The 22,765-nt window shown below is 44.1% G+C and overlaps 1 protein-coding gene across 1 annotated transcript in view; it reads right to left on the bottom strand.

Moving 5' to 3' along the window:
* Positions 1-202: 202 nt before the first annotated feature.
* The window catches only part of RAD18 (RAD18 E3 ubiquitin protein ligase), a 394,915-nt gene continuing 372,352 nt past the window's right edge, over positions 203-22,765 (bottom strand). The window contains 1 exon segment of the mRNA XM_075320765.1: positions 203-1,223. Coding sequence (XP_075176880.1) covers positions 1,124-1,223 — 100 coding nt within the window. The 3' untranslated portion in view covers positions 203-1,123.

Here is a 22,765-nt window from a genome sequence, read left to right as displayed (position 1 = left end):
GAGGACAGGAGAGGAGGGAAGAGGGGAGGACTGTCAAGGTAATAGAACAAGAAAACCAATGACACATGGAGGTGATGGCTTTTTACTATCTAAGAAGCTGGAAACACAACAGACTACACACTAGAGAGTTTGGCTCCAACTGGCGGCACAATGAAGGCGGCAAACACAGAAATTCCATGATGAAGGACGCATATCCGTCTAGTGAAAGCAGCAAATAGAATACATTTATTCATTGGGTGTAGGATGATTTACCAAGGACGAGCCTGGTATTACTTTCCCCAGTTATACATGGAATATAAAGAACTGACTTTTTACCATTGTGACATAATAATAATAATAATAATATTATGATTAAAGAAGCTACAGACCAGAATCATCCAGAAACCGAAAAAGCACAAAAGTAATAACAGCATTGATGGGGCTGCCCAACAGAAGAGGGGACGGCAGCACGGGCGTATACCCCTGTATACAGAGAATGGTACACAGTCCAGGGAAATGTAAAATTAGAAAAGTCTAAAAGTGATCATTTTTCCATCCATAGTCACATTGTAAAGTGTAATGCACAGAGCGGAGGCCGCGGTCCGGACACAGGGTCCATGCCATGCATACAATCCTTTATCTGCACCCCAGCAGCTCCACATGTAAATAATGTCCCTGGTACACCAGAAGAGTTTCAAAAGAGAGCAAAAAAGGATATCTGTTCAGCAGCGAATAGACCCTTGATGCGTCCTTTCCTGTGAAGAAATAAATGTGTTCTGGGAAAGCTGGGTGACAACCAGTACAGCAGGGATGACAGTCACAGGGCGCTCGCCACCTCTCCGGACTCCTGAGTGCTAATTCTGCCAAGTGAGGACTACGTGGGATAACAAGTGCTATCCCGGCATATTGAGAATCTGCAAAGCCAAATTCACTGGAGCTGTAATAGGCTGTCATCCAGCTTTCCCAGTAGCCCTGACCGCATCCCTGCAGAAAAGACTACTGGGAGGCAATCAATTAACAGGAAATCCTCCTGATCGCTCAGGCTCCAGATATAGCAGATCTCAGTGTCAGAGGGAAGTCGTCTGAGTTCATCATCTCCAGGTCTCTTGAGTCGTCCTCAGTCTCTGGAGAGGGGAGAAATGTTTCACTTGCACTGCCTCCTGCTCCTCGATGTTTGCGGTCTGGAAGACACTTCTACCGGAGATCTGACTTTCCTCTTTTTCCTTCTGTGTCCTGACAGATCTCTGCAGAATCAGAATAGAAATGATGGTTATTACATCCTGTATTATTCTCCAGAGCAGTACTCACTCTGTACATACATTACATTACTTATCCTGAGTTACATCCTGTATTATGCTCCAGAGCTGCACTCACTATTCTGCTGGTGCAGTCACTGTGTATATACATTACATTACTTATCCTGTACTGATCCTGAGTTACATCCTGTATTATGCTCCAGAGCTGCACTCACTATTCTGCTGGTGCAATCACTGTGTACATACATTACATTACTTATCCTGTACTGATCCTGAGTTACATCCTGTATTATGCTCCAGAGCTGCACTAACTATTCTGCTGGTGCAGTCACTGTGTACATACATTACATTACTTATCCTGTACTGATCCTGAGTTACATCCTGTATTATGCTCCAGAGCTGCACTAACTATTCTGCTGGTGCAGTCACTGTGTACATACATTACATTACTTATCCTGTACTGATCCTGAGTTACATCCTGTATTATGCTCCAGAGCTGCACTCACTATTCTGCTGGTGTAGTCACTGTGTACATACATTACATTACATTACTTATCCTGTACTGATCCTGAGTTACATCCTGTATTATGCTCCAGAGCTGCACTCATTATTCTGCTGGTGTAGTCACTGTGTACATAAATTACATTACTTATCCTGAGTTACATCCTGTATTATACTCCAGAGCTGCACTCACTATTCTGCTGGTGCAGTCAGTGTACATACATTACATTACTTATCCTGTACTGATCCTGAGTTACATCCTGTATTATACTCCAGAGCTGCACTCACTATTCTGCTGGTGCAGTCAGTGTACATACATTACATTACTTATCCTGTACTGATCCTGAGTTACATCCTGTATTATAATCCAGAGCTGCACTCACTATTCTGCTGGTGCAGTCACTGTGTACATACATTACATTACTGTTCCTGTAGTGATCCTGAGTTACATCCTGTGTTATACTTCAGAGCTGCACTCACTATTGTGCAGCTTTTAGAGCTGAAATCTGCTAGCACTCTCCACTTGATCAGTGTCTGCACAGATCTAAAGGCCCCGTCACACTAAGCAACATCGCTAGCAACATCGCTGGTAACGAACAACTTTTGTGACGTTGCTAGCGATGTTGCTGTGTGTGACATCCAGCAACAACCTGGCCCCTGCTGTGAGGTCGTTGGTTGTTGCTGAATGTCCTGGGCCATTTTTTAGTTGTTGCTTTCCCGCTGTGAAGCACAGATCGCTGTGTGTGACAGCGAGACAGCAACAACTAATGTGCAGTGAGCAGGAGCCGGCTTCTGCTGAGGCTGGTAACTAATGTAAACATCGGGTAACCAAGAAGCCCTGTCCTTGGTTACCCGATATTTACCTTTGATACCAGCCTCCTCCGCTCTCACTGCCTGTGCTGCCGGCTCCTGCTCTGTGCACATGTAGCTGCAGGACACATCGGGTTAATTAACCCGATGTGTGCTGTAACTAGGAGAGCAAGGAGCCAGCGCTAAGCATTGTGCGCTGCTCCCTGCTCTGTGCACATTTAGCTGCAGCACACATCAGGCAATTAACCCGATGTGTGCTGTAACTAGGAGAGCAAGGAGCCAGCGCTCAGTGTGCGCTGCTCCCTGCTCTGTGCACATTTAGCTGCAGCACACATCGGGTTAATTAACCTGATGTGTGCTGTAACTAGGAGACTGGGGGCTGGTCACTGGTTGCTGGTGAGCTCACCAGCAACTCGTGTAGCCACGCTCCAGCGATCCCTGCCAGGTCAGGTTGCTGGTGGGATCGCTGGAGCGTCGCAGTGTGACAGCTCACCAGCAACCTCCTAGCAACTTACCAGCGATCCCTATCGTTGTTGGGATCGCTGGTAAGTTGCTTAGTGTGACTGGACCTTTACTCGTATCCTCTTGAGAAGATGATTGGTGGAGCCTGTAAGAATTGTGGCTTAATGACAAAAGTCTGGTAGCTGTTACTGGATCTGATCTGAGCCTGGATCCTGGTGCACAACTTCTCAGCCAGTATTAACCCTAAAGCGGGCTTTACACACTGCGATATCGCCTGAATTTTGTCGTTGGGGTCACGGTTTTGGTGACGCACTTCCGCAATCGTTAGCGATATAGCTTTGTGTAACAGCGTTCAGCGATGTAAAATCGTCGCAAAAGCGTGATTTATCGCTAATCGGCTACACGGGTCCTAATTCCCAAAAATCGTTACTTCAGCAGTAACGAGGTTGTTCCTCGTTCCTGCGGCATCACACATCGCTGCGTGTGACGCCGCAGGAGCGAGGAACGTCTCCCTACCTGCCTCCCGGCCGCTATGCGGAAGGAAGGAGGTGGGCGGGATGTTACGTCCCGCTCATCTCCGCCCCTCCGCTGCGATTGGGCGGCGGTTCAGTGACGTCGCTGTGACGCCGCACGGACCGCCCCCTTAGAAAGGAGGCGGTTCGCCGGTCACAGCGACGTCGCCGGACAGGTAAGTATGTGTGACGGCTCTGGGCGATGTTGTGCGGCACGGGCAGCGATATGCCCATGTCGCGCAACAGATGGGGGCGGGTACGCACACTAGCGATATCGGGACCGATATCGCCGTGTGTAAAGTAGCCTTTAGTTGTGCTAAAAAGGCCAAAGCAGAATACAAAGACAGGAGATATCTACGCCCAGCATTAGTTAGGCCCTGCAATCCATAACCTGGGTAGTAATGCCAGACCTGAGCTCCCTTACACAGACAATCCATGAACGCTGGATGCCGCACTCCAGATCAAGCATGCAGAAGTTATTAGTGGAAGAAAGGTGCCCAGCACCAGCCCCGAGGCAGTGAGCCGGGGACGCCGCAGGTATAGTAAGTCATATGCACGGATGCCGAAAATTATCTGGAATATTTCTGAACATCTGCAATCATTAAATCTTCATCTATGAACGATGCTGAAGTTGGTTTCTTATTCGTCCAGTTTCTTATTCGGGGCTGAAGTTGGTTTCTTATTCGTCAGTTTCTTATTCGGCAATTTAGTTTTTTCAGTTTTTTATGCATTTATCAACAAAAATGACACATGACAATAATAAAATACAATGCACTGATGAGCCCTAATATACATACACTCAAAACCAGCTGCGAAAATTAAAAAACTGGCAAAAAAATGGGCATCAAAGTGGGCACCGAAGTATGTTAGTGAAAGGGTTAAATGGCTTTGGGCCACTGATCTAACACCAAAATTGCATATCTAGTGATGCCTCTAATCAAACTCAAGTGTCTCCAGCCTGGCCCAAAGGGGTTCTGGGCATCAAAACTGGCATCAAAGTGGGCACACAGCCAATTTTCACAGATTTGAATAAGTAACTGGTGTTTTTGAGGGGTTAAATGGCTTTGGGCCACTGATCTCACACCACATTTACATATCTAGTGATGCCACACATCAAATTCAGATCACTACAGCCTGGCCCAAACAGGTTCTGGGCATCAGAACTGGCATCAAAGTGGGCAAAACCCCAGTTTTCACAGATTTGAATAAGTAACCAGTGTTTTTGAGGGGTTAAATGGCTTTGGGCCACTGATCTCACACCACATTTACATACCTAGTGATGTCGCACATCAAATTCAGATCACTACAGCCTGGCCCAAACAGGTTCTGGGCATCAGAACTGGCATCAAAGTGGGCAAAACCCCAGTTTTCACAGATTTGAATAAGTAACCAGTGTTTTTGAGGGGTTAAATGGCTTTGGGCCACTGATCTCACACCACATTTACATACCTAGTGATGCCACACATCAAATTCAGATCACTTCAGCCTGGCCCAAACAGGTTCTGGGCATCAGAACTGGCATCAAAGTGGTAAAAATCCCAGTTTTCACAGATTTGAATAAGTAACTGGTGTTTTTGAGGGGTTAAATGGCTTTGGGCCACTGATCTCACACCACATTTACATACCTAGTGATGCCACACATCAAATTCAGATCACTTTAGCCTGGCCCAAACAGGTTCTGGGCATCATAACTGGCATCAAAGTGGGCAAAAACCCAGTTTTCACAGATTTGAATAAGTAACCAGTGTTTTTGAGGGGTTAAATGGCTTTGGGCCACTGATCTCACACCACATTTACATACCTAGTGATGCCACACATCAAATTCAGATCACTTTAGCCTGGCCCAAACAGGTTCTGGGCATCAGAACTGGCATCAAAGTGGGCAAAACCCCAGTTTTCACAGATTTGAATAAGTAACTGGTGTTTTTGAGGGGTTAAATGGCTTTGGGCCACTAATCTCACACCACATTTACATACCTAGTGATGCCACACATCAAATTCAGATCACTTTAGCCTGGCCCAAACAGGTTCTGGGTATCAGAACTGGCATCAAAGTGGGCAAAACCCCAGTTTTCACAGATTTGAATAAGTAACCAGTGTTTTTGAGGGGTTAAATGGCTTTGGGCCACTGATCTGACACCACACATACATACCTAGTGATGCCACACATCAAATTCAGATCACTCCAGCCTGGCCCAAACAGGTTCTGGGCATCAGAACTGGCATCAAAGTGGTAAAAATCCCAGTTTTCACAGATTTGAATAAGTAACCAGTGTTTTTGAGGGGTTAAATGGCTTTGGGCCACTGATCTCACACCACATTTACATACCTAGTGATGCCACACATCAAATTCAGATCACTCCAGCCTGGCCCAAACAGGTTCTGGGCATCAGAACTGGCATCAAAGTGGTAAAAATCCCAGTTTTCACAGATTTGAATAAGTAACCAGTGTTTTTGAGGGGTTAAATGGCTTTGGGCCACTGACCTCACACCACATTTACATACCTAGTGATGCCACACATCAAATTCAGATCTCTCCAGCCTGGCCCAAACAGGTTCTGGGCATCAGAACTGGCATCAAAGTGGTAAAAATCCCAGTTTTCACAGATTTGAATAAGTAACCAGTGTTTTTGAGGGGTTAAATGGCTTTGGGCCACTGACCTCACACCACATTTACATACCTAGTGATGCCACACATCAAATTCAGATCACTCCAGCCTGGCCCAAACAGGTTCTGGGCATCAGAACTGGCATCAAAGTGGGCAAAACCCACTTTTCACAGATTTGAATAAGTAACCAGTGTTTTTGAGGGGTTAAATGGCTTTGGGCCACTGACCTCACACCACATTTACATACCTAGTGATGCCACACATCAAATTCAGATCACTCCAGCCTGGCCCAAACAGGTTCTGGGCATCAGAACTGGCATCAAAGTGGGCAAAACCCACTTTTCACAGATTTGAATAAGTAACCAGTGTTTTTGAGGGGTTAAATGGCTTTGGGCCACTGATCTGACACCACATTTACATACCTAGTGATGCCACACATCAAATTCAGATCACTCCAGCCTGGCCCAAACAGGTTCTGGGCATCAGAACTGGCATCAAAGTGGGCAAAACCCCAGTTTTCACAGATTTGAATAAGTAACCAGTGTTTTTGAGGGGTTAAATGGCTTTGGGCCACTGACCTCACACCACATTTACATACCTAGTGATGCCACACATAAAATTCAGATCACTCCAGCCTGGCCCAAACAGGATCTGGGCATCAGAACTGGCATCAAAGTGGTAAAAATCCCAGTTTTCACAGATTTGAATAAGTAACTGGTGTTTTTGAAGGGTTAAATGGCTTTGGGCCACTGATCTCACACCACATTTACATACCTAGTGATGCCACACATCAAATTCAGATCACTTCAGCCTGGCCCAAACAGGTTCTGGGCATCAGAACTGGCATCAAAGTGGGCAAAAACCCAGTTTTCACAGATTTGAATAAGTAACCAGTGTTTTTGAGGGGTTAAATGGCTTTGGGCCACTGATCTCACACCACATTTACATACCTAGTGATGCCACACATCAAATTCAGATCACTTTAGCCTGGCCCAAACAGGTTCTGGGCATCAGAACTGGCATCAAAGTGGGCAAAACCCCAGTTTTCACAGATTTGAATAAGTAACTGGTGTTTTTGAGGGGTTAAATGGCTTTGCACCACTGATCTCACACCACATTTACATACCTAGTGATGACACACATAAAAATCAGATAACTTTAGCCAGGCCCAAACAGGTTCTGGGCATCAGAACTGGCATCAAAGTGGGCAAAACCCCAATTTTCACAGATTTGAATAAGTAACCAGTGTTTTTGAGGGGTTAAAAGGCTTTGTGCCACTGATCTCACACCACATTTACATACCTAGTGATGCCACACATCAAATTCAGATCACTTCAGCCTGGCCCAAACAGGTTCTGGGCAATAGAACTGGCATCAAAGTGGGCAAAAACCCAGTTTTCACAGATTTGAATATGTAACCAGTGTTTTTGAGGGGTTAAATGGCTTTGGGCCACTAATCTCACACCACATTTACATACCTAGTGATGCCACACATCAAATTCAGATCACTTTAGCCTGGCCCAAACAGGTTCTGGGCATCAGAACTGGCATCAAAGTGGGCAAAACCCCAGTTTTCACAGATTTGAATAAGTAACCAGTGTTTTTGAGGAGTTAAATGGCTTTGGGCCACTGATCTGACACCACATTTACATACCTAGTGATGCCACACATCAAATTCAGATCACTCCAGCCTTGCTTAAACAGGTTCTGGGCATCAGAACTGGCATCAAAGTGGGCAAAACCCACTTTTCACAGATTTGAATAAGTAACCAGTGTTTTTGAGGGGTTAAATGGCTTTGGGCCACTGATCTGACACCACATTTACATACCTAGTGATGCCACACATCAAATTCAGATCACTCCAGCCTGGCCCAAACAGGTTCTGGGCATCAGAACTGGCATCAAAATGGGCAAAACCCCAGTTTTCACAGATTTGAATAAGTAACCAGTGTTTTTGAGGGGTTAAATGGCTTTGGGCCACTGACCTCACACCACATTTACATACCTAGTGATGCCACACATAAAATTCAGATCACTCCAGCCTGGCCCAAACAGGATCTGGGCATCAGAACTGGCATCAAAGTGGTAAAAATCCCAGTTTTCACAGATTTGAATAAGTAACTGGTGTTTTTGAAGGGTTAAATGGCTTTGGGCCACTGATCTCACACCACATTTACATACCTAGTGATGCCACGCATCAAATTCAGATCACTTCAGCCTGGCCCAAACAGGTTCTGGGCATCAGAACTGGCATCAAAGTGGGCAAAAACCCAGTTTTCACAGATTTGAATAAGTAACCAGTGTTTTTGAGGGGTTAAATGGCTTTGGGCCACTGATCTCACACCACATTTACATACCTAGTGATGCCACACATCAAACTCAGATCACTTTACCCTGGCCCAAACAGGTTCTGGGCATCAGAACTGGCATCAAAGTGGGCAAAACCCCAGTTTTCACAGATTTGAATAAGTAACTGGTGTTTTTGAGGGGTTAAATGGCTTTGCACCACTGATCTCACACCACATTTACATACCTAGTGATGACACACATAAAATTCAGATCACTTTAGCCTGGCCCAAACAGGTTCTGGGCATCAGAACTGGCATCAAAGTGGGCAAAACCCCAATTTTCACAGATTTGAATAAGTAACCAGTGTTTTTGAGGGGTTAAATGGCTTTGGGCCACTGATCTCACACCACATTTACATACCTAGTGATGCCACACATCAAATTCAGATCACTTCAGCCTGGCTCAAACAGGTTCTGGGCAACAGAACTGGCATCAAAGTGGGCAAAAACCCAGTTTTCACAGATTTGAATAAGTAACCAGTGTTTTTGAGGGGTTAAATGGCTTTGGGCCACTGACCTCACACCACATTTACATACCTAGTGATGCCACACATCAAATTCAGATCACTCCAGCCTGGCCCAAACAGGATCTGGGCATCAGAACTGGCATCAAAGTGGTAAAAATCCCAGTTTTCACAGATTTGAATAAGTAACTGGTGTTTTTGAAGGGTTAAATGGCTTTGGGCCACTGATCTCACACCACATTTACATACCTAGTGATGACACACATCAAATTCAGATCACTTCAGCCTGGCCCAAACAGGTTCTGGGCATCAGAACTGGCATCAAAGTGGGCAAAACCCCAATTTTCACAGATTTGAAGAAGTAACCAGTGTTTTTGAGGGGTTAAATGGCTTTGGGCCACTAATCTCACACCACATTTACATACCTAGTGATGCCACACATAAAATTCAGATCACTTTAGCCTGGCCCAAACAGGTTCTGGGCATCAGAACTGGCATCAAAGTGGGCAAAACCCACTTTTCACAGATTTGAATAAGTAACCAGTGTTTTTGAGGGGTTAAATGGCTTTGGGCCACTGATCTCACACCACATTTACATACCTAGTGATGACACACATAAAATTCAGATCACTTTAGCCTGGCCCAAACAGGTTCTGAGCATCAGAACTGGCATCAAAGTGGGCAAAACCCCAGTTTTCACAGATTTGAATAAGTAACCAGTGTTTTTGAGGGGTTAAATGGCTTTGGGCCACTAATCTCACACCACATTTACATACCTAGTGATGCCACACATAAAATTCAGATCACTTTAGCCTGGCCCAAACAGGTTCTGGGCATCAGAACTGGCATCAAAGTGGGCAAAACCCCAATTTTCACAGATTTGAATAAGTAACCAGTGTTTTTGAGGGGTTAAATGGCTTTGGGCCACTGATCTGACACCACATTTACATACCTAGTGATGCCACACATCAAATTCAGATCACTCCAGCCTGGCCCAAACAGGTTCTGGGCATCAGAACTGGCATCAAAGTGGGCAAAACCCACTTTTCACAGATTTGAATAAGTAACCAGTGTTTTTGAGGGGTTAAATGGCTTTAAGCCACTGATCTCACACCACATTTACATACCTAGTGATGCCACACATCAAATTCAGATCACTCCAGCCTGGCCCAAACAGGTTCTGGGCATCAGAACTGGCATCAAAGTGGGCAAAACCCACTTTTCACAGATTTGAATAAGTAACCAGTGTTTTTGAGGGGTTAAATGGCTTTAAGCCACTGATCTCACACCACATTTACATACCTAGTGATGCCACACATCAAATTCAGATCACTCCATCCTGGCCCAAACAGGTTCTGGGCATCAGAACTGGCATCAAAGTGGGCAAAAGCCATTTAACCCCTCAAAAACACTGGTTACTTATTCAAATCTGTGAAAAGTGGGTTTTGCCCACTTTGATGCCAGTTCTACTGCCCAGAACCTGTTTGGGCCAGGCTGGAGTGATCTGAATTTGATGTGTGGCATCACTAGGTATGTAAATGTGGTGTCAGATCAGTGGCCCAAAGCCATTTAACCCTTCAAAAACACCAGTTACTTATTCAAATCTGTGAAAACTGGGATTTTTACCACGTTGATGCCAGTTCTGATGCCCAGAACCTGTTTGGGCCAGGCTGAAGTGATCTGAATTTGATGTGTGGCATCACTAGGTATGTAAATGTGGTGTCAGATCAGTGGCCCAAAGCCATTTAACCCCTCAAAAACACTGGTTACTTATTCAAATCTGTGAAAAGTGGGTTTTGCCCACTTTGATGCCAGTTCTGATGCCCAGAACCTGTTTGGGCCAGGCTGGAGTGATCTGAATTTGATGTGAGGCATCACTAGGTATGTAAATGTGGTGTGAGATCAGTGGCCCAAAGCCATTTAACCCCTCAAAAACACTGGTTACTTATTCAAATCTGTGAAAACTGGGGTTTTGCCCATCTTGATACCAGTTCTGATGCCCAGAACCTGTTTGGGCCAGGCTAAAGTGATCTGAATTTTATGTGTGTCATCACTAGGTATGTAAATGTGGTGTGAGGTCAGTGGCCCAAAGCCATTTACCCCTCAAAAACACTGGTTACTTATTCAAATCTGTGAAAAGTGGGTTTTGCCCACTTTGATGCCAGTTCTGATGCCCAGAACCTGTTTGGGCCAGGCTAAAGTGATCTGAATTTTATGTGTGGCATCACTAGGTATGTAAATGTGGTGTGAGATTAGTGGCCCAAAGCCATTTAACCCCTCAAAAACACTGGTTACTTCTTCAAATCTGTGAAAATTGGGGTTTTGCCCACTTTGATGCCAGTTCTGATGCCCAGAACCTGTTTGGGCCAGGCTAAAGTGATCTGAATTTTATGTGTGTCATCACTAGGTATGTAAATTTGGTGTCAGATCAGTGGCCCAAAGCCATTTAACCCCTCAAAAACACTGGTTACTTATTCAAATCTGTGAAAACTGGGGTTTTGCCCATCTTGATACCAGTTCTGATGCCCAGAACCTGTTTGGGCCAGGCTGGAGTGATCTGAATTTTATGTGTGTCATCACTAGGTATGTAAATGTGGTGTGAGATCAGTGGCCCAAAGCCATTTAACCCTTCAAAAACACCAGTTACTTATTCAAATCTGTGAAAACTGGGATTTTTACCACTTTGATGCCAGTTCTGATGCCCAGAACCTGTTTGGGCCAGGCTGGAGTGATCTGAATTTTATGTGTGTCATCACTAGGTATGTAAATGTGGTGTGAGGTCAGTGGCCCAAAGCCATTTAACCCCTCAAAAACACTGGTTACTTATTCAAATCTGTGAAAAGTGGGTTTTGCCCACTTTGATGCCAGTTCTACTGCCCAGAACCTGTTTGGGTTTAGGCTGGAGTGATCTGAATTTTATGTGTGGCATCACTAGGTATGTAAATGTGGTGTGAGGTCAGTGGCCCAAAGCCATTTAACCCCTCAAAAACACTGGTTACTTATTCAAATCTGTGAAAAGTGGGTTTTGCCCACTTTGATGCCAGTTCTGATGCCCAGAACCTGTTTGGGCCAGGCTGGAGTGATCTGAATTTGATGTGTGGCATCACTAGGTATGTAAATGTGGTGTGAGATCAGTGGCCCAAAGCCATTTAACCCCTCAAAAACACTGGTTACTTATTCAAATCTGTGAAAACTGGGATTTTTACGACTTTGATGCCAGTTCTGATGCCCAGAACCTGTTTGAGCCAGGCTGGAGTGATCTGAATTTGATGTGTGGCATCACTAGGTATGTAAATGTGGTGTGAGATCAGTGGCCCAAAGCCATTTAACCCCTCAAAAACACTGGTTACTTATTCAAATCTGTGAAAAGTGGGTTTTGCCCACTTTGATGCCAGTTCTACTGCCCAGAACCTGTTTGGGCCAGGCTGGAGTGATCTGAATTTTATGTGTGGCATCACTAGGTATGTAAATTTGGTGTCAGATCAGTGGCCCAAAGCGATTTAACCCCTCAAAAACACTGGTTACTTATTGAAATCTGTGAAAAGTGGGTTTTGCCCACTTTGATGCCAGTTCTGATGCCCAGAACCTGTTTGGGCCAGGCTGGAGTGATCTGAATTTGATGTGTGGCATCACTAGGTATGTAAATGTGGTGTCAGATCAGTGGCCCAAAGCCATTTAACCCCTCAAAAACACTGGTTACTTATTCAAATCTGTGAAAAGTGGGTTTTGCCCACTTTGATGCCAGTTCTGATGCCCAGAACCTGTTTGGGCCAGGCTGGAGTGATCTGAATTTGATGTGTGGCATCACTAGGTATGTAAATGTGGTGTCAGATCAGTGGCCCAAAGCCATTTAACCCCTCAATAACACTGGTTACTTATTCAAATCTGTGAAAAGTGGGTTTTGCCCACTTTGATGCCAGTTCTGATGCCCAGAACCTGTTTGGGCCAGGCTGGAGTGATCTGAATTTGATGTGTGGCATCACTAGGTATGTAAATGTTGTGTGAGATCAGTGGCCCAAAGCCATTTAACCCCTCAAAAACACCAGTTACTTATTCAAATCTGTGAAAAGTGGGTTTTGCCCACTTTGATGCCAGTTCTGATGCCCAGAACCTGTTTGGGCCAGGCTGGAGTGATCTGAATTTGATGTGTGGCATCACTAGGTATGTAAATGTGGTGTGAGATCAGTGGCCCAAAGCCATTTAACCCCTCAAAAACACTGGTTACTTATTCAAATCTGTGAAAACTGGGATTTTTACCACTTTTTTTTTTTTTTTTAACTATATTTTTATTCAAATTTTTCAATAACATAACACTGGCATAAGCGAATTCAGCATTGTAAATTCAACATTACATTGTCATATTTGATCATCCCAAATTCCATATCAATTTTTAAAATCAATAACCGTAACATGGCAAGATAAAGCAAAGGAAAGCAGCGACCCCTTAACCCATCATTCTTATCATTCCCCCCATTGAACCCTTGTGAACATGGTAATGACATATAATAAAGAAGTCCCACTCAAATCGGTTATTTCCCCCTCTCCTTTTAGTCAGCTTTCGGCCTTTCCTCCCCCACCTCCAAGCCATCCAATGTATCCTTCAATTTTTCAGTATGATACCAGACTGTGTCTTTGAAAGGTGACATAATCCTGACTATCTCCTCCCGAGTACAATAGGCCAGTATGAATTTCTTCCATTTGTTAAAGTGCTGTCGTATTCTATCCGCCCTCCTTTCTGCATCCAATCCTTCTATTTCAAGAAGATGCATGAGCTGACCCAAGATCTCTTCAATCGCGGGGACCCTAGACTCCAACCAATTTTTTAGTATCGCTCTCTTGGCTGCCAGAAGTATCACATGTATAAGTCTGGGTGGGTTAGTCATCTTCCCTTTGGTATCGTTCCCCTCCTCCCAATGGTGAAAAATAGCGAACCCAGGTGAGAGCCGAACTTCAAGACCCCACACCTTTTGTATACAACTTTTGATCTGTGACCATAATGGACTCAAATGGGGGCAGGACCACAACCCGTGAAGGAGATCAGTTCCACTACTCTTGCACTTAGGGCAATACGTAATCCTGTCTGGCTTTGTTGCTGATGGAGGGAGATTAAAACCATAAATTGCCTTGTGCATAATTCTAAATTGGGTTTCTCGCCAATTCTCATTTAAAATTGATTTACGAAGAGCATTCCACCCTCCCCTAATTTTGACCCCCATAGACGGGTCCTCAAATTGTTTCTCCCAAGATTTAAATAAACCTTCTGGGTGCTGTCCTATTAATAGATCACGCATGGCTCCATAAAGAAAAGAGATAGATGATGAAGTTATTGAGTTCTTTACCAGACAATCAAAAGAGTTAAATACTACCTCCTGGGTCACATCATGCAACTGAGTCATAATACTATATCTCACTTGGTCATATTGGATTACTTGGTTAGGCCCCAGGCCATACTGCGCTATAATTTCATCTCTACTCAACCATCTAGGTTCTGAGGTGTGCAAGAGATGAGCAACAGTCCTTATACCCCGCACCTTCCACTCTTCAAACAGCTTATTGCTTGTCCCCTGCACAAACTCTGGATTCCCCCATATAGGCAAGTATTTGGATATTTTATGGGGAAGTTTGTAGTTTTTCCTCAACGCCTTCCACGCTGCAATCGTGTCTTTAAATAAGGAAGAGTGCTTGATTTTCACTGGGAGATTAGCCTGCCTAGTATGAAGCAATGCCACCAGATCCCAAGGTTGTGCATAGTCTCTCTCAAGCTCCAACGCTGAATAATGCCTAGAGCCTTTAATCCAATCCAATATATATCTAGTCAAACAGGCTATATTGTAACCCCGAATGTTCGGCAAACTCAGACCTCCATGAACCTTAGATGCCATCAACTTCTTAAGCCCTATCCGAGGGCGTTTCCCCCTCCAAATGAAGTGTGAAAAAGCTCTATTTAGCTGGACAATATCTTTATGCTTGAGAAGCAGGGGAAGTGTTTGAAGATGATACATTAATTTTGATATCGACATCATCTTAATTAGGTGGACTCTACCAATTATGTTCAATGGAAGGTCGTGCCATCTTTTAAGATCTTGCTCTATTTGGCTCAGAAGGGGTGGATAGTTTAGACTATAAAGGGTTGCCGGAACCTTACCTATTTTAACTCCCAGGTATGTGATATATGACTTAGCCACTGTAATTCCTTCAAAAGGGTTCTGCTCCCGTGTTTGAACATTTGTCCCTCCCAGGTATAGGAGCTCGCACTTTGACGCATTAATCTTGAAGCCTGAATACGCTCCAAACTCTCGCAAAATTTGTAAAATCTCGGGGACCTGCTGAGCTGGATTCGAAAGGAAAAGCAAAATGTCATCTGCAAAAAAAGCTGACTGAATTTGTCTATTATTTACAGAAATACCCTGGAAGGTGCTATGTGTAGATAACAATCGTACCAATGGTTCCAGAGCCAGATTAAAAAGTAATGGGGAAAGGGGGCAACCCTGTCTGGTTCCTTTCAGTAACGGAAAAGGGGCTGACAGATATCCTGGAATGTAAACTTGAGCCTTCGGATTTGTGTAAATTTCTCTAATGTAGGTATAAAATGACCCCGAAAAACGCATTTCATCTAGAACTCTATAAAGCCATGACCACTCAATATTGTCAAAGGCTTTTTTTACCACTTTGATGCCAGTTCTGATGCCCAGAACCTGTTTGGGCCAGGCTGGAGTGATCTGAATTTGATGTGTGGCATCACTAGGTATGTAAATGTGGTGTGAGATCAGTGGCCCAAAGCCATTTAACCCCTCAAAAACACTGGTTACTTATTCAAATCTGTGAAAACTGGGGTTTTGCCCACTTTGATGCCAGTTCTGATGCCCAGAACCTGTTTGAGCCAGGCTGTAGTGATCTGAATTTGATGTGTGGCATCACTAGGTATGTAAATGTGGTGTGAGATCAGTGGCCCAAAGCCATTTAACCCCTCAAAAACACTGGTTACTTATTCAAATCTGTGAAAAGTGGGTTTTGCCCACTTTGATGCCAGTTCTACTGCCCAGAACCTGTTTGGGCCAGGCTGGAGTGATCTGAATTTGATGTGTGGCATCACTAGGTATGTAAATGTGGTGTGAGATCAGTGGCCCAAAGCCATTTAACCCCTCAAAAACACTGGTTACTTATTCAAATCTGTGAAAAGTGGGTTTTGCCCACTTTGATGCCAGTTCTACTGCCCAGAACCTGTTTGGGCCAGGCTGGAGTGATCTGAATTTGATGTGTGGCATCACTAGGTATGTAAATGTGGTGTGAGATCAGTGGCCCAAAGCCATTTAACCCCTCAAAAACACTGGTTACTTATTCAAATATGTGAAAACTGGGATTTTTACCACTTTGATGCCAGTTCTGATGCCCAGAACCTGTTTGGGCCAGGCTGGAGTGATCTGAATTTGATGTGTGTCATCACTAGGTATGTAAATGTGGTGTCAGATCAGTGGCCCAAAGCCATTTAACCCCTCAAAAACACTGGTTACTTATTCAAATCTGTGAAAACTGGGGTTTTGCCCACTTTGATGCCAGTTCTGATGCCCAGAACCTGTTTGGGCCAGGCTGGAGTGATCTGAATTTTATGTGTGGCATCACTAGGTATGTAAATGTGGTGTCAGATCAGTGGCCCAAAGCGATTTAACCCCTCAATAACACTGGTTACTTATTCAAATCTGTGAAAACTGGGATTTTTACCACTTTGATGCCAGTTCTGAGGCCCAGAACCTGTTTGGGCCAGGCTGGAGTGATCTGAATTTTATGTGTGTCATCACTAGGTATGTAAATGTGGTGTGAGGTCAGTGGCCCAAAGCCATTTAACCCCTCAAAAACACTGGTTACTTATTCAAATCTGTGAAAAGTGGGTTTTGCCCACTTTGATGCCAGTTCTGATGCCCAGAACCTGTTTGGGCCAGGCTGGAGTGATCTGAATTTGATGTGTGGCATCACTAGGTATGTAAATGTGGTGTGAGATCAGTGGCCCAAAGCCATTTAACCCCTCAAAAACACTGGTTCAAATCTGTGAAAAGTGGGTTTTGCCCACTTTGATGCCAGTTCTGATGCCCAGAACCTGTTTGGGCCAGGCTAAAGTGATCTGAATTTTATGTGTGGCATCACTAGGTATGTAAATGTGGTGTGAGATTAGTGGCCCAAAGCCATTTAACCCCTCAAAAACACTGGTTACTTATTCAAATCTGTGAAAAGTGGGTTTTGCCCACTTTGATGCCAGTTCTGATGCCCAGAACCTGTTTGGGCAAGGCTGGAGTGATCTGAATTTGATGTGAGGCATCACTAGGTATGTAAATGTGGTGTGAGATCAGTGGCCCAAAGCCATTTAACCCCTCAAAAACACTGGTTACTTATTCAAATCTGTGAAAAGTGGGTTTTGCCCACTTTGATGCCAGTTCTGATGCCCAGAACCTGTTTGGGCCAGGCTGGAGTGATCTGAATTTGATGTGTGGCATCACTAGGTATGTAAATGTGGTGTCAGATCAGTGGCCCAAAGCCATTTAACCCCTCAAAAACACTGGTTACTTATTCAAATCTGTGAAAAGTGGGTTTTGCCCACTTTGATGCCAGTTCTACTGCCCAGAACCTGTTTGGGCCAGGCTGGAGTGATCTGAATTTGATGTGTGGCATCACTAGGTATGTAAATGTGGTGTCAGATCAGTGGCCCAAAGCGATTTAACCCCTCAATAACACTGGTTACTTATTCAAATCTGTGAAAACTGGGATTTTTACCACTTTGATGCCAGTTCTGATGCCCAGAACCTGTTTGGGCCAGGCTGGAGTGATCTGAATTTTATGTGTGGCATCACTAGGTATGTAAATTTGGTGTCAGATCAGTGGCCCAAAGCGATTTAACCCCTCAATAACACTGGTTACTTATTCAAATCTGTGAAAACTGGGATTTTTACCACTTTGATGCCAGTTCTGATGCCCAGAACCTGTTTGGGCCAGGCTGGAGTGATCTGAATTTTATGTGTGTCATCACTAGGTATGTAAATGTGGTGTGAGGTCAGTGGCCCAAAGCCATTTAACCCTCAAAAACACTGGTTACTTATTCAAATCTGTGAAAACTGGCCATTTGCCCACTTTGATGCCAGTTCTGATGCCCAGAACCTGTTTGGGCCAGGCTGGAGGGATCTGAATTTGATATGGGGCATCACTAGGTATGTAAATGTGGTGTGAGATCAGTGGCCCAAAGCCATTTAACCCCTCAAAAACACTGGTTACTTTTTCAAATCTGTGAAAACTGGGGTTTTGCCCGCTTTGATGCCAGTTCTGATGCCCAGAACCTGTTTGGGCCAGGCTAAAGTGATCTGAATTTGATGTGTGGCATCACTAGGTATGTAATTGTGGTGTCAAATCAGTGGCCCAAAGCCATTTAACCCCTCAAAAACACTGGTTACTTATTCAAATCTGTGAAAAGTGGGGTTTGCCCACTTTGATGCCAGTTCTGATGCACAGAACCTGTTTGGGCCAGGCTGGAGTGATCTGAATTTGATGTGTGGCATCACTAGGTATGTAAATGTGGTGTCAGATCAGTGGCCCAAAGCCATTTAACCCCTCAAAAACACTGGTTACTTATTCAAATCTGTGAAAAGTGGGTTTTGCCCACTTTGATGCCAGTTCTGATGCCCAGAACCTGTTTGGGCCAGGCTGGAGTGATCTGAATTTGATGTGTGGCATCACTAGGTATGTAAATGTGGTGTGAGATCAGTGGCCCAAAGCCATTTAACCCCTCAAAAACACTGGTTACTTATTCAAATCTGTGAAAACTGGCCATTTGCCCACTTTGATGCCAGTTCTGATGCCCAGAACCTGTTTGGGCCAGGCTGGAGTGATCTGAATTTGATGTGTGGCATCCCTAGGTATGTAAATGTGGTGTGAGATCAGTGGCCCAAAGCCATTTAACCCCTCAAAAACACTGGTTACTTATTCAAATCTGTGAAAACTGGCCATTTGCCCACTTTGATGCCAGTTCTGATGCCCAGAACCTGTTTGGGCCAGGCTGGAGTGATCTGATTTTGATGTGGGACATCCCTAGGTATGTAAATGTGGTGTGAAATCAGTGGCCCAAAGCCATTTAACCCCTCAAAAACACTGGTTACTTATTCAAATCTGTGAAAACTGGGGTTTTGCCCACTTTGATGCCAGTTCTAATGCCCAGAACCTGTTTGGGCCAGGCTGGAGTGATCTGAATTTGATGTGTGGCATCACTAGGTATGTAAATGTGGTGTCAGATCAGTGGCCCAAAGCCATTTAACCCCTCAAAAACACTGGTTACTTATTCAAATCTGTGAAAAGTGGGTTTTGCCCACTTTGATGCCAGTTCTGATGCCTAGAACCTGTTTGGGCCAGGCTGGAGTGATCTGAATTTGATGTGTGGCATCACTAGGTATGTAAATGTGGTGTGAGATCAGTGGCCCAAAGCCATTTAACCCCTCAAAAACACTGGTTACTTATTCAAATCTGTGAAAACTGGCCATTTGCCCACTTTGATGCCAGTTCTGATGCCCAGAACCTGTTTGGGCCAGGCTGGAGTGATCTGAATTTGATGTGTGGCATCCCTAGGTATGTAAATGTGGTGTGAGATCAGTGGCCCAAAGCCATTTAACCCCTCAAAAACACTGGTTACTTATTTAAATCTGTGAAAATTGGCTGTGTGCCCACTTTGATGCCAGTTTTGATGCCCAGAACCCCTTTGGGCCAGGCTGGAGACACTTGAGTTTGATTAGGGGCATCACTAGATAGGTAATTGTGGTGTTAGATCAGTGGCCCAAAGCCATTTAACCCTTTCACTAACATACTTTGGTGCCCACTTTGATGCCCATTTTTTTGCCAGTTTTATAATTTTCGCAGCTGGTTTTGAGTGTATGTATATTAGGGCTCATCAGTGCATTGTATTTTATTATTGTCATGTGTCATTTTTGTTGATAAATGCATAAAAAACTGAAAAAACTAAATTGCCGAATAAGAAACTGACGAATAAGAAACCAACTTCAGCCCCGAATAAGAAACTGGACGAATAAGAAACCAACTTCAGCATCGTCATCTATGAGATGCCTGAGCAAATACAAAACTGCATCCCATGGATTGCACTAATATAGAGTACAGACCAAAAGTTTGGACACACCTTCTCATCTCTAGAACAACTGTTTAGAGTAGAGGAGACTTTGTGCAGCAGCCTTCATGGTAAAATAGCTGCTAGGAAACCACTGCTAAGGACAGGCAACAAGCAGAAGAGACTTGTTTGGGCTAAAGAACACAAGGAATGGACATTAGACCAGTGGAAATCTGTGCTTTGGTCTGATGAGTCCAAATTTGAGATCTTTGGAACCAACCACCGTGTCTTTGTAGAAAAGGTGAACGGATGGACTCTACATGGCTGGTTCCCACCGTGAAGCATGGAGGAGGAGGTGTGATGGTGTGGGGGGGCTTTGCTGGTGACACTGTTGGGGATTTATTCAAAATTGAAGGCATACAGAACCAGCATGGCTACCACAGCATCTGCAGGGGCGTGCTATTCCATCCGGTTTGCGTTTAGTTGGACCATCATTTATTTTTCAACAGGACAATGACCCCAAACACACCTCCAGGCTGTGTAAGGGCTATTTGACCAAGAAGGAGAGTGATGGGGTGCTACGCTAGATGACCTGACCTCCACAGTCACCAGACCTGAACCCAATCAAGATGGTTTGGAGTGAGCTGGACCGCAGAGTGAAGGCAAAAGGGCCAACAAGTGCTAAGCATCTCTGGGAACTCCTTCAAGACTGTTGGAAAACCATTTCCGGTGACTACCTCTTGAAGCTCATCAAGAGAATGCCAAGAGTGTGCAAAGCAGTAATCAAAGCAAAAGGTGGCTACTTTGAAGAACCTAGAATATAAGACATATTTTCAGTTGTTTCACACTTTAAGTATTTCATTCCACATGTTTTCATTCATAGTTTTGATGCCTTCAATGTGAATCTACAATTTTTAGAGTCATGAAAATAAAGAAAACTCTTTGAATGAGGAGGTGTGTCCAAACTTTTGGTCTGTACTGTATACATATGTGTATGAATGCAGACGGTAAGAAAAAATAAGTACGTATAGGAGAGCTGCTGTGACTGCAATCCAAAAGCTAACAATCCCAAAAGATACAGCAGAGCCGTGCAAGCGCTGCGAGACACGTAAATGTGATCTATGAGTGCGGAGTTCTCCTGGGTCCATACAAGGGAAATCATGGAGGGGGCTCCTCTATCCCAATACACACGGGCACTGCAAACAGAGCTAGACTTAAATCCAAAACGTAACCAGAGATGGCTGATAACAGAGAGCATCAGACTGCTTTCACCTACAGAGCAGACGTAGAGACGACAGGATTGAAATTGTGTCCTGTGGGTAAAACTTTCCAAGAAGATTTAGTGAAATAGTTTATTAGCTGGAAGCATGTTGGCTGGAAATAATATAGTGGGGTTTTTTTTTCTCTGAGCATTTTCAGGGGCTGTCAAAGTGGATTCTCGCTGTGCTCTATAATAGAGGACTATTGAAATACGCAGCGGGGTCGGCTCCTGCGGATCGAGGAAGTAAATGTGCAAATGTCAACAGTTTTCCTTAAAACAGTCATCTGTATAACCAGATGCGGGGAAAAGGCGTGCACGCAGCAGTGAATGGAGTCCAGGACGCAGTGCTGCACGTCAGCAGAGGGGTCAGTGCTCCCTGCACCGGAGGCCGACCGGCTCCCGCTGTAATGGAGTCATCACACTTCTGGATGCATTATTATGGCTTCATTCATTGCGGTCGTTGAAAGGATATGCATACTTTTGCAAAGGTTAACCTAAGATTTCATTGCAACTAAAAACTTTGCCAACATTATAAAGAAAACGCTACCGTTTTGTATCTACAGCCCCTATACAGATCTATGTGTTTCCATAGTTACAGACTACAAATGCTGGGTGTAGTCGGATGCTGTAGACATTTTAGTAATTGTAAATTTTTTTTATAAATTAAGCTACAGTGAACCAATAGCAAGAATATTAGTAAAACTTTTTACATTCTTTAAGGCCTCTTCCACAAGTCAGTCAAAAATACACACAGTTTTCACTGACATGTTAACCCCTTCAGCCCCCGGGCACTTTCCGTTTTTGTTTTTTGCTCCCCTTCTTCCGAGAGCCGTAACTTTTTTATTATTCCGTCAATCTTGCCATATGAAGGCTTGTTTTTTGCGGGACGAGTTGTACTTTTAAATGAAACCATAGGTTTTACCATATATTGTACTGGAAAACAGCAAAAAAAATTCCAAGTGTGGAAAAACTGCAAAAAAAGTGTGATCGCACAATAGTTTTTGGGATGTTTTATTCACCGTGTTCACTATATGATAAAACTGATGTATCTATGTGATGCCTGAGGTCGGTGCGAGTTTGTAGACACCAAACATGTATAGGTTTACTTGTATCTAAGGGGTTAAAAAAAATTCACAAGTTTGTCCAATAAAAGTGGCGCACGTTTTGCGCCATTTTCCGAAACACGTAGCGTTCTTATTTTTCTAGATCTATGGCTCAGTGACGGCTTATTTTTTGCGTCTCGAGCTGACGTTTATAATTGTACCATTTTTGCGCAGATGCTACGTTTTGATCACCTGTTATTGCATTTTGCGTAAAATGTGCGGCGACCAAAAAACGTAATTTTTGCATTTGGAATTTTGTTGCCACTACGCCGTTTACCAATCAGATTAATTGATTTTATATTTTGATAGATCGGGCATTTCTGAACGCGGCGATACCAAATATGTGTATATTTATTTCTTTTTTAACCCTT

Source organism: Anomaloglossus baeobatrachus, chromosome 8, assembly GCF_048569485.1.
Source record: "Anomaloglossus baeobatrachus isolate aAnoBae1 chromosome 8, aAnoBae1.hap1, whole genome shotgun sequence".
Taxonomy (NCBI): domain Eukaryota; kingdom Metazoa; phylum Chordata; class Amphibia; order Anura; family Aromobatidae; genus Anomaloglossus; species Anomaloglossus baeobatrachus.
This window is presented reverse-complemented; position numbering and strand designations above follow the sequence as displayed.